Source organism: Melanotaenia boesemani, chromosome 17 (genome assembly GCF_017639745.1).
Source record: "Melanotaenia boesemani isolate fMelBoe1 chromosome 17, fMelBoe1.pri, whole genome shotgun sequence".
NCBI classification, from domain to species: domain Eukaryota; kingdom Metazoa; phylum Chordata; class Actinopteri; order Atheriniformes; family Melanotaeniidae; genus Melanotaenia; species Melanotaenia boesemani.
Genome location: NC_055698.1, coordinates 33,251,747 through 33,264,408, shown reverse-complemented (window position 1 = coordinate 33,264,408; position 12,662 = coordinate 33,251,747). Strand labels below are relative to the sequence as shown.

General features: G+C 43.0%; 1 protein-coding gene across 2 annotated transcripts; it reads right to left on the bottom strand.

Annotated features, from left to right (window-relative positions):
* Positions 1–4,842: 4,842 nt before the first annotated feature.
* meaf6 (MYST/Esa1-associated factor 6) lies at positions 4,843–10,809 on the bottom strand. Of its 2 annotated transcripts, XM_041967224.1 has the most exons (8): positions 10,631–10,809; positions 8,128–8,243; positions 7,668–7,755; positions 7,537–7,582; positions 7,254–7,446; positions 5,725–5,754; positions 5,312–5,345; positions 4,843–5,215 (listed from the first exon to the last, which is right to left on the bottom strand). In XM_041967224.1, the coding sequence occupies exons 1-8, from the start codon at positions 10,718–10,720 to the stop codon at positions 5,201–5,203; spliced, it is 612 nt and encodes a 203-aa protein (XP_041823158.1). In that variant the 5' UTR covers positions 10,721–10,809; the 3' UTR covers positions 4,843–5,200. The 2 variants fall into 2 exon arrangements, with proteins under 2 accessions (XP_041823158.1, XP_041823159.1); XM_041967225.1 differs by lacking the exon at positions 5,725–5,754 and having other exon boundaries at positions 10,631–10,807.
* Positions 10,810–12,662: the final 1,853 nt, after the last annotated feature.

The window sequence follows — 12,662 nt, the reverse complement described above, 5'->3', positions numbered from 1 at the left end:
CTTGTTTTTTAACATCTCCGGTAAAACTCAAACTCCAGGAATCCTGTTGTCCCTCCAGCAGCTTCGCCTTGGTCAGCTCTTCCCAGAACATCTCCTGAATGGCAGGAAATGAAGTTTGCTGTTTGGTGGTTAACACGTCATGCATTCATGGCTCATTACTCAGACAGCCCCCCTCCAGAGTTAAACTGTTTCCAGCCGGCTCACGTTACTTCGTTGGGAGTGTTTTGATGAGTTTGTGTCATGAGCCGACATGAAACCTGGTCCTGGTGGTGGACGGAGGACGTGGGAGGAGAAAAATGTGCAGAATGTCGGCAAACATGATGATCTGCCATCGACCATGACTCACACACTCTGGGGAAGAAAACCTCATGAAGCATCCACACATGCATCAGAGGAAGAAGCTGCGGAGATCCTCGCTGGGAAGGAGAAGGAGACTAACTGGGATTAGACCAGAGGGGTCAAACTCAGGTTCCACATCCAGAACATTCTGGTTTCCGGATGGACCAGACCCGTTTAATAACAGCATAAGAAACTATGAAAAAAGTTTTACTGTAAAGAAGTACAAGTACTTCCATCTAATGATCGATACATTTAAAAAACATGGACAACACGACATTTCTGGAGAAAAATAAGTCAAGTTTTTAACCATTTCTTTTGATATATATTTATAACAATTTTACAGTTACTTATTTGTGTCTTCTGAGCCCTTCTCTTAATCGGTTCCCTTCTCTTAATCGGTTCCCTTCTCTTAATCGGTTCCTTTCTTTTAATCGGTTCCCTTCTCTTAATCAGTTCCCTTCTTTTAAACGTTTCCCTTCTTTTAAACGTTTCCCTTCTTTTAAATGGTTCCTTTCTTTTAATCGGTTTCCTTCTTTTAGTCGGTTCCCTTCTCTTAATCGGTTCCTTTCTCTTAATCGGTTCCTTTCTTTTAATCGGTTTCCTTCTCTTAATCGGTTCCCTTCTCTTAATCGGTTCCCTTCTCTTAATCGGTTCCTTTCTTTTAATCGGTTCCCTTCTTTTAAACGGTTCCCTTCTTTTAGTCGGTTCCCTTCTCTAATCGGTTCCTTTCTTTTAATCGGTTCCCTTCTCTTAATTGGTTCCTTTCTTTTAAACGGTTCCCTTCTCTTAATCGGTTCCTTTCTTTTAAACGGTTCCCTTCTCTTAATTGGTTCCTTTCTTTTAAACGGTTCCCTTCTCTTAATCGGTTCCTTTCTTTTAAACGGTTCCCTTCTTTTAATCGGTTCCCTTCTCTTAATCGGTTCCTTTCTTTTAATCGGTTCCCTTCTTTTAAACGGTTCCCTTCTCTTAATCGGTTCCTTTCTTTTAATCGGTTTCCTTCTTGTAATCGGTTCCCTTCTCTTAATCGGTTCCCTTCTCTTAATCGGTTCCCTTCTCTTAATCGGTTCCTTTCTTTTAATCGGTTCCCTTCTTGTAAACGGTTCCCTTCTTTTAGTCGGTTCCCTTCTCTAATCGGTTCCGTTCTTTTAATCGGTTCCCTTCTTTTAAACGGTTCCCTTCTCTTAATCGGTTCCTTTCTTTTAAACGGTTCCCTTCTTTTAATCGGTTCCCTTCTCTTAATCGGTTCCTTTCTTTTAATCGGTTTCCTTCTTTTAAACGGTTCCCTTCTCTTAATCGGTTCCTTTCTTTTAATCGGTTTCCTTCTTTTAATCGGTTCCCTTCTCTTAATCGGTTCCCTTCTCTTAATCGGTTCCTTTCTTTTAATCGGTTCCCTTCTTTTAAACGGTTCCCTTCTTTTAGTCGGTTCCCTTCTCTAATCGGTTCCGTTCTTTTAATCGGTTCCCTTCTTTTAAACGGTTCCCTTCTCTTAATCGGTTCCTTTCTTTTAAACGGTTCCCTTCTTTTAATCGGTTCCCTTCTCTTAATCGGTTCCTTTCTTTTAATCGGTTCCCTTCTTTTAAACGGTTCCCTTCTCTTAATCGGTTCCTTTCTTTTAATCGGTTTCCTTCTTTTAATCGGTTCCCTTCTCTTAATCGGTTCCCTTCTCTTAATCGGTTCCTTTCTTTTAATCGGTTCCCTTCTTTTAAACGGTTCCCTTCTTTTAGTGGGTTCCCTTCTCTAATCGGTTCCGTTCTTTTAATCGGTTCCCTTCTTTTAATCGGTTCCCTTCTCTTAATCGGTTCCTTTCTTTTAATCGGTTCCCTTCTTTTAAACGGTTCCCTTCTCTTAATCGGTTCCTTTCTTTTAAACGGTTCCCTTCTTTTAATCGGTTCCCTTCTCTTAATCGGTTCCTTTCTTTTAATCGGTTCCTTTCTTTTAATCGGTTCCCTTCTCTTAATCGGTTCCTTTCTTTTAATCGGTTTCCTTCTTTTAATCGGTTCCCTTCTCTTAATCGGTTCCTTTCTTTTAATCGGTTCCCTTCTTTTAAACGGTTCCCTTCTTTTAGTCGGTTCCTTTCTTTTAATCGGTTCCCTTCTTTTAAACGGTTCCCTTCTTTTAATCGGTTCCGTTCTTTTAATCGGTTCCCTTCTTTTAAACGGTTCCCTTCTCTTAATCGGTTCCTTTCTTTTAATCGGTTCCCTTCTTTTAATCGGTTCCCTTCTCTTAATCGGTTCCTTTCTTTTAATCGGTTTCCTTCTTTTAATCGGTTCCCTTCTCTTAATCGGTTTCTTTCTTTTAATCGGTTCCCTTCTCTTAATCGGTTCCTTTCTTTTAATCGGTTCCCTTCTTTTAAACGGTTCCCTTCTTTTAAACGGTTCCCTTCTCTAATCGGTTCCGTTCTTTTAATCGGTTCCCTTCTTTTAAACGGTTCCCTTCTCTTAATCGGTTTCCTTCTCTTAATCGGTTTCCTTCTTTTAATCGGTTTCCTTCTTTTAAACGTTTCCCTTCTTTTAGTCGGTTCCCTTCTTTTAATCGGTTTCCTTCTCTTAATCGGTTCCTTTCTTTTAATCGGTTCCCTTCTTTTAAACGGTTTCCTTCTTTTAAACGTTTCCCTTCTTTTAGTCGGTTCCCTTCTTTTAGTCGGTTCCCTTCTTTTAAACGGTTCCCTTCTTTTAATCGGTTCCCTTCTTTTAAACGTTTCCCTTCTTTTAAACGTTTCCCTTCTTTTAGTCGGTTCCCTTCTTTTAATCGGTTTCCTTCTTTTAATCGGTTCCCTTCTTTTAAACGGTTCCCTTCTTTTAATCGGTTTCCTTCTTTTAAACGTTTCCCTTCTTTTAAACGTTTCCCTTCTTTTAGTCGGTTCCCTTCTTTTAATCGGTTTCCTTCTTTTAATCGGTTTCCTTCTTTTAAACGTTTCCCTTCTTTTAAACGTTTACCTTCTTTTAAAAGTTTCCCTTCTTCTAATCGGTTTCCTTCTTTTAAACGGTTCCCTTCTGTTAATTGGTTCCTTTCTTTTAATTGGTTCCCTTCTTTTAATCAGTGCCCTTCTCTGGCGTCTTCTCTGCCGTAATGACGTTTAAGTGTTTATCGTGACGTAGGAAACTAGCCAAGCTCTGGCTCTCGCTGCTCCAAGCTTAAAACACATGATTCGTAAATGAAGAGGGGATGAAGGGGGCGGGGCAAATGGTAGCTGAATTTGATAGACATATCACCAACCAATCATTTAGAAGGGGGCCGGTTAAAACGATTGGTTGGTGTTTTTTAGTCCTGTCCGTTGCACATCATCAGCTCATTCAGTGAACTTTATAACCGATGCTATGACGCTAGCAGCAGAGATGCAGGGGTGGGTGGAGACGGGTGGAGGTAGATATCCAAGAGACTGAAAACAAAATACTATTACTGGTTTTCTTCTCCCGAATGTCTGACTTGGTATTTTCAGACAAACATTTAATCAAACAGAAATGCAACTTTTCTGTAAAATGCTGCTCTGAAATCCATTTGCTGAGTTCAGCTTTTAACCCTTCAGGGTCGCTTCAACTTCATACCTGTTCGAGCCCTTAGAGGACAAAAAAGTCTTCTCACAAAAACTGCTATAAAAACCTTACATGACATTTTTCACTTTTTTTTTGTTCAAATCTCTTCGACTTCAGTCCAAATCAAAACACCCAAATATGCAATTCCTCAAATTATTTTGACTCTGATGACGCGGCAGTTTTCATGGAAAAAAAGGCATTTAAAGAATAAAAACGATATGAATAATTATATATTTGGTCATTTTGATCAGAACCGGAGTTTAAAGGTTTGAGTTAAAAAAATGTTTTTATAGTTTTATGTCTTGAAAAATAGATGCTGGAATTTCAAATTTTCAATATTTTCTAAGAGAATTTCTTATTAAAAATATCATCCCATATGTAGAAACCAGACTGGAGGCCAGAAACTGAAAGAAAAATGACCTGAAAGGACAAAACAGTCCATAATATGCAGCCAGGGTTAAATGTGCATGTTTTCTCATTTCTGACAATTTTATAAATATCAGGATCTGTGAGCATCTGTAACGCACTGACATTCCTTTAAAAAGGGTTATTTTTAGTAGATATACTTCGCTGCCAACGCCCAACGAAAAAGAAAAGTAAATAAAAAATGAATGTCTTCTATGGTGGAACGTCTCGTCTGGCGCCACCTGGTGTAAAAACTGGGCTGCTGCATGAAGACGTTGAACATGATTATTACAGAAAGACGTTTGGCGTTTTCAGCTGAAAAACCCAGAAACGGCTCCGTCTGTCGGATCACACTGGTTCCTTAAATACTTCCCTGATAGCTGCCGACAGGAGAGAATGTGCCGGCTGTTTTCTGAGGCAGTTACATAAACACTGATCATATCTGAGCTCTTACAAACAAAAAGGAGTCCTTACAGAAATGTGTGGGAAGCCTGTCTGTGATTGGCCGGTGACTGACAGAAGAACAACATGTCAGCTGACAGGAACCCGTCAACAAACAAGCACGTCAACGTCAGGCCATTTTATTAGTTTTCTGTAAAACAAAGCGTCATAAAAGGATCCAACCACGCTTAACAAAAACTTCCTTTCCACGGGAAACATGAAAATCAGCTACACAATAAATACAGTTCAGTTTTCACGCTTTACAAGATGTGTCGCTTCAGCCAATCAGGCCGCAGGTGTGCTGATCCGGTCAGAACCAGAACCGAAGGTGGGTGTCGAGAACCAGAACCGAAGGTGGGTGTCGAGAACCAGAACCGAAGGTGGGTGTCGAGGGGAATGTCTCAGTAATACACATAGGACAGGTGGAACATGACAACAGAAAGGCAAACGGAGTCCAGAGAGGTCTGAGTCCTCGGGGTTCTTCAGGTGGAATAATCCTGCAGGACAAACAGAAAATCACCTCAGAGCTTCGTCGTGTTTGTCTGGAAACAGATGGTTTAGCTGAAGACTGGACGGTAAAGAAGTGGACTTACAGCTCGGGGTTTCTTGTTCACCTTCATGTCAAACCTGAGACAAAGTGAAGATGAATTAGATATTTAACCCTGAAATTTGGTGCTGAGAAGCAGAGCCACTACTCAACCAAGAACAAGCCTAAAAAACAAAACAAAAAGAAGCTGCACACACCCGTTACCTGACAAACAACCAGCAACGTGTTAGTTACTGGAGCTGAAATGAATCTGAGGTAGAAAACCGTGACGAAAATAAACATTTACAGCAAGCAGGAGAAAGTGATGGAGCTCAGAGATGTGGATGTGTCATGCAGCCTGAGAACGACATGCAGAAATCCAGCCCAGCTTCAGGGCAGGAGAAAGCAGGGGGTGGAGGGTGAGTTTGCAGCAGGCAGGATGTGGACGCCACAGGAACAGGAAGTAAAATTCAGACTTACTCAAAGTCATAATCAAACATGGCTGAAGGGCTGAGGGAGCAGCGTTATGGGGAGGAAGAGAGCAGCAGCTGTTAGTTCACCGACCTGAGAGTTAAAACTGACCTGACTTCATCACCTCATCATCATCATCTCATCACACTATCTGTAAAGGTGGCTAACCTGAATTCACAATTTAAAAGAATTTTATCTTAAATTGTGACGGTATTGTTCACAGAATTTTATTTTGGAACTTCCTGTAAACTCAGAAATGTTTTATTTTGAAAGGGCTGTATCTCGGTGTAAAAAATGACGGTGTAAAGCGTTTTCCACAGAGTTAAAATATAGTAAGACGATGCAGTAAGAAGCACAGCACCAGTAAAAAGTGGCAAAGACAACGACTACTTTAAGGTCTGTAAAACATCTGAACTTGTTATGGACGTAAACGTGGCTGGACTGTGACGCTGTAAGCTAACCCAGCTATCAGAAGTAACGCCGTACACCAACGTAGTGTACCTCTGTGGTGAGTTTATTTCTTCTTTAGCTCTTACGTTTGTTTTTGTTGGTTCAAGAAAGTTTGGTCATCTGCAGAAATACTCTGATTACTCTGCAGCTGTGTGGAGTATCAGTGCAGAAGCTGAGTACAGAGAACTGGTCCATCAGTTTGTGATGGAGCAGAAACAATCAGCTCATCCTGAACACAAACAAGCACTGTTTACATCCTGGGAGAAGAGGTGGAGGTGGTGGAGGAATACCAGGACCTCAGAGCTCAGCTGGACAATCGGCTGGACTGGAAACGCAACACAGAAGCATCTTGAAGCAAGAACAGACCTCTGGAGGAAGCTGAGATCCTCAATGTCTGAACCAACATGTTTCATCTTCTATCAGTCTGAGGTGGAGAGTTCAAACATCTGCTGGGGCAGCAGAACCAGACACTTAAAGACACTGAACAAAGTTCTGGTTCTGTTCTAGTGACTGATCTGGATCCTGGAGCTGATTGTCCACAGAAGAATGCTGCACAACCTGCTGGACATGATTGATGATTCTTCAAATCCTCTACACAGCGAGGAAACAACATAGTGTTCAGTCAGAGGCTTCTTCAGGTCCAGAAGGTCATTCCTGCAGCAGACACCAGCCTCTGGAAGAAGACTGTAAATTATTAATAATTTCTCATTTTAACCTCTTCTTGATGAGATCCTTCAGTCCAGCAGATGTCTGCAGACAGCAGGAAGCAGCAATGCTAACATGTAGCCTAGCAACACGACATGAGAACTCAGCTAAAAGACTCTACCACGCATCGGCATCCAGACCAAACACAGCTACATGTGAATGTAAGCGAGCAGCTCTGTCCACTTCAGAGTTTCTGCTCATTTCTCCACAGTATTTTGCCCAAGAACACTTAGACATGTGGTCAGTGGAAAGAGTTCAAGACATGGTTTACTTCTGATTAAATCGCATGAATTTCCTGTGTAACCGTGCGCTTGTAAAGAGTTCGTAACTACAGACCAGGCTGAAGCTGCTGCAGCATGTTTTCATGTATCTGGCTTTGGTACCTGTGTCTGTTCTTGTTCTTCCTCTTCTTGTGGCTCCCATGATGGCTGCCTGAGGAGGAGGAGGAGGCAGCCTTCTGTGGCTTCAGGTCCTGCAGCGTCGAGTCCACGTCCTCCGTGTCCTCCTGGCTGGGCTCGTTTTCTTGGTTCTGAAGATCCGGAGACGTGTCGCTTTCTGTGCCGCTGCCGGCCTCACCTGTGGAGATCCAAACAGAACACACTCAGGACCAGGAGGGACCACGAGAGACCAGATCCACCAGTGCTGCCGACCCAGAGAACAACTCACGCTTGTCATTCATGTGGTCCGGTATCCCTCCGAGCGCGCACACCGCCTGCCAATCACAACGCAGCAGGTATGTGAGCAGGTAGCAGGTAGGTATACAGACAAACGGCTAAGAACAACGAGAGACGACTTACTGCAACAGATGTGACGGACGACTTGCTGAATAAACGCTCTGCTTCTTTGAATTTGCGGTTCCTTCTGTCAGTCTTACTGTTGGAGTTCCTGATGATTAGAAAACAGAAACAGCTTCAGATTTCCACCTCACCTCATTTAAAGTCTCACCATTCTGAGACCAACTCCTTGTCCTGCTGTCTAATGACGCAAAGGGCAAAAATAATAATAAAAGGATTCAAAGGTTTCTGCTGGCAAATAATTCTTAAAAAACGGGGAATTAAATGCATCATTTGCTCCGAATAAAAGACTGGAGATGTAACAATATAAAGATAAAGACTGAAAAAATGGGAATTTAAACAGAAACAATAAAAACGTAGAGACTGACATTTTCTATCTGAAAATATAAAGTGGATCCCCGTAAAGCTCCTCTCCCAGCGTTCACCCCATTTTCACCAGTTGTGACATTTCCAGCGAACTTACTTCTGGTTGGTGAGGTACCGGTCCCACCCTCTGATGATGTTGCCGTACATCTGAGTGTCTTCCAGGTAGCTGCCCTCAAACGCATAAATCTGCCTCTCCAGGTTCACCAGCGTCTCCTGTGACGTTGGAAAATCGTTTAATAAAGAGTTTGGGAAACATGGAAAAAAATACGGTGGTTTGGAAGTCTGAAGTGTTGAAATGATGAATGAGTGCTTTAAAGTGAGATGACTAACCAACGTATTAAAGAGAAAAGATCAGTTCTGAACTTTGACCAAACCTCTTCTTCAGTTTGATGGGTGGACCTAACTTCTTATTAAAATGTGACTTCAAAACTGAAGTTACCTGTTCACTATCTGGTTTTCATCAACAAGCTTTGCTAGCATGGAAACTAGTTTACAAACACAGCTTCTCTCCAACGCCACGCTACATCGGGAAAATCGGGAACAACTAGAATATTCCTTATAAGGCACTTCTTTTAAGAACTGGCTGGAAAATAGGATTATATCTGTGAAACAGCTGATGGAAATCTCCTGACGTAGACCTGGATCACCACTCCTATCCACCAGGTGCGTGTGTGCCGCGTTAAGGCCTCCACTGCTGTTCCAGCCGTTTTAGTCAACGGTTTGATTCCCACCAGGCGCCTCAGTGCGTATCAGAACACGCCGAGTCTGTTTTTGATGCTTCATGCACCCAGAATGCTTCAATTTCCACAGTTTAGATAGGAGCACGCAGGAAATCAGAAACGGGGGCAGTGTAAAAGCTTCCAGCATTTTTCAAAATAAAAGCCCCATGCAGATTTGCGCTGCTGAACCATGAAGACATGACGTGTTTAGCCGGTCAGGTGGTCTCAGTGTTCCTTTTTTTGTCATCATGGATGACAAGACGTTTATCCTCCTGTGACTTCATGATCTCGTGGACACTGCTCGGTGGACCGCACTCGCGGGCGCTCCACACCTGACACGCTACCGGTGTGGACTGCTGCGCCACGCACACACACCCGGTGTAAAGGAGGGGTTAAGTTTAACTTAGGGCTGGGCGATTAATCGCTAAAATCGATTAATTTAATTTTCCGTTTATCACAATTTTCATGAAAATCTGGATTTATTTAATCTTGCATCTGCTTGGGCTTCCACAGCTAGCGGCTCAGCCCTCCTCTGCACCAGAACAGGTTTGTCTGAAAACACCAAGTTTCACAGTGAAGAGAGACGTCACTCAGGCCTGAATGTAGCTGCACATATAAACGCAGTGAGAAACGCTGCTCACTGCGACATGTAGAAGACACCTTCAGCCCACAAACTCTCGCTAGGAGACGACCGACACCAGGGAATCATTCCTGCAGTGGATCCATAGGATAAGGATCCAGATGGAGAGAGACAACGGAAGCAGATGTCTTCCATCTCTCTGCAGGATACGAAGCCGTTTACAGTGTAGAACACATTTTACATGCAAAAGCTTTAAGTTTAAGCTTGTTTTAATAACTTTAATATGTTTTTAAGAAAGAAAAAAAAATAAATAAATGAAAAACTTTTAAAAGTGGAAATCGGATTGGGTTTAAAAAAAGACTTTATTTTAGGACAAAAGGCCAGCCCTAGTTTAACCTTCCAGTAACTCCCAGGGAATAACGCAGGGGCGCGCTGCAACTCTTCCAATGGACAACAGCTGATATTTTAATCAGTGACACACTTAACAGCATACTGATTGATGAAGTTGATATCACTTAAAAGAAATGTTCCAGTAAATTGGTCAGAGTATACAGACACTAACTTTGTCTTCTGGGAGATGTTTTTGGTCTTCTTTGTTTGGAAATTTTAACAGGAACCAGATTTGGTTGATTCATTCATTCATTTTCTATACCGCAATTCAGGGTGCAGGAAGGCTGGAGTCTATCCCATCAATTATATGGCGAGAGGCAGGTACACCTGGACAGGTCACCAGTTCATTGCAGAATAATAAAAATTATAATAATAACAATAATAAATTATTATTACATTATTATTATTTTTCTTATTACATTTTTATTATTATTGGCGCCTATATATCCCTGTCATTTAGTCGTTCTGCATATGACTGTATGTTTTAAAGTTAATAGGAGGGAAAAGGCCCTTGGGAAATATGACTTAAAGGATATGTCGTACATGTCTCCCGTTGAAAATATCGCGAGAATTTGGTCAACAGTCCGTTGCCAAGCTATTTTAGTTAAGCTAGCCGATTTATAATAAATAAATAAATGTTTGTTGAACATAACGTGGGGAGGGGGGATTCAAACAAAGCACTTTAAGATCACTGTGTTTGGATTTTTTAAACCAAACACTGCATAAGCTGTCATTTTAAAGTAATAACAAAGAATGTAGCATGCTAGCTGTATTAGCATTAGCTACCGGCTACAGAAAGTGGTAGCTAGCGTTAGCTTAGCATTTAGGCCCCGCTCAGCAGGAACCAACTCCCCGTTAACCGTTTAAATTAAATGATAACGTTTTCAGACCCGTTTTTATTCCCCACTTACAGCGAGCTCCTGTTTCCTCTTCACCAGTTCCGCCAGCTCCCGGCGGGTGTCTGGGATTTGTGGCGGGGTCGCTTTGGCGTGCATCGCCATGATGGATGGAGCTCTCTGGAAACAACACAGGCGGCGGCGAGTGGCGCGTTCACAGATGTTCCGCTCCGATTCCACCGGTAGATGGCGGTCAAGTCTCGCGATAGGACCTCACGTTATATCACAGTTTTTTAAGGTTGCCATGCGAACTGCTTGGATTTATATGACTATGAAGGGTCGCATGCCAGCTGCTACCTGTTTTTTCAAGCTGGTTTCCTTTAAAATTAAACTGAGTTTCTCACACTGCTGGAATAAAATTTGACCGTTTACATCTGAGGTAATTCTTTTGCTTTAAAGCAATTTGTTCAGTGTTAAATCTGGAGAAATGTTCAAATAACGTGAAGATGTAGATCAGACACTAGAATCAGGAGGTCATGTGACTGCTGTTTGACCTGGTTCTGTCCTGAAAGAAGACAACGTGCTCCCTCAGGTGGAGAAGGAGAGCAGATCTCAGGTGGAGGTTTGCAGCAGCTCCACGTTCAGATGACCAGCCTGCAGACCTAGCATCAGACAACCTGGTACCTGCTGACCCAGGACCAGCTGGAGCTTCTGGGTTTTTACTTCATTATTTCATCACTGCAGTTAAAACAATATTTCTGAACATAACATTTCACCACCGTGTTGTCTGTGTCCTCATGTCAGCCAGTCAGAGACGAGAGTTTGCAGATGTTCCCCAAATGAATGAGTTTGGTGATGAAGCTGCAGGTTTCTGCTGTGATGGTGAGATGATGATGATGAGACGAGCAGCAGGGGCTGGTCTAGAAACAGCTGATCCAAGAACAGCTGGTCTAGAAACAGCTGGCCTAGAAACAGCTGGTATGGAAACAGCTGGCCTAGAAACAGCTGGTATGGAAACAGCTGGCCTAGAAACAGCTGGTCCAGAAACAGCTGGTCTAGAAACAGCTGGCCTAGAAATAGCTGGTATGGAAACAGCTGGCCTAGAAACAGCTGGTCCAGAAACAGCTGGTCTAGAAACAGCTGGCCTAGAAACAGCTGGTATGGAAACAGCTGGCCTAGAAACAGCTGGTCTAGAAAAAGCTGGTCTAGAAACAGCTGGTCCAGAAACAGCTGGTCTAGAAACAGCTGGTCCAGAAACAGCTGGCCTAGAAACAGCTGGTATGGAAACAGCTGGCCTAGAAACAGCTGGTCCAGAAACAGCTGGTCCAGAAACAGCTAGTCTAGAAACAGCTAGTCTAGAAACAGCTGGTCTAGAAACAGCTGGTCCAGAAACAGCTGGCCTAGAAACAGCTGGTATGGAAACAGCTGGCCTAGAAACAGCTGGTCCAGAAACAGCTGGTCCAGAAACAGCTAGTCTAGAAACAGCTAGTCTAGAAACAGCTAGTCTAGAAACAGCTGGTCCAGAAACAGCTAGTCTAGAAACAGCTAGTCTAGAAACAGCTAGTCTAGAAACAGCTGGCCTAGAAACAGCTGGCATGGAAACAGCTGGCCTAGAAACAGCTGGTCCAGAAACAGCTGGTCTAGAAACAGCTGGTATGGAAACAGCTGGCCTAGAAACAGCTGGTCTAGAAAAAGCTGGTCTAGAAACAGCTGGTCCAGAAACAGCTGGTCTAGAAACAGCTGGTCCAGAAACAGCTGGCCTAGAAACAGCTGGTATGGAAACAGCTGGCCTAGAAACAGCTGGTCCAGAAACAGCTGGTCCAGAAACAGCTAGTCTAGAAACAGCTAGTCTAGAAACAGCTGGCCTAGAAACAGCTGGCATGGAAACAGCTGGCCTAGAAACAGCTGGTCCAGAAACAGCTGGTCTAGAAACAGCTGGTCTAGAAAAAGCTGGTCTAGAAACAGCTGGTCTAGAAACAGCTGGTCCAGAAACAGCTGGTCTAGAAACAGCTGGTCTAGAAACAGCTGGTCCAGAAACAGCTGGGAGGACACAGTCCACCAGCTGCTGCAGGGCAGGACGAGACTTGGCGGCGTGGCTGAGTGGACA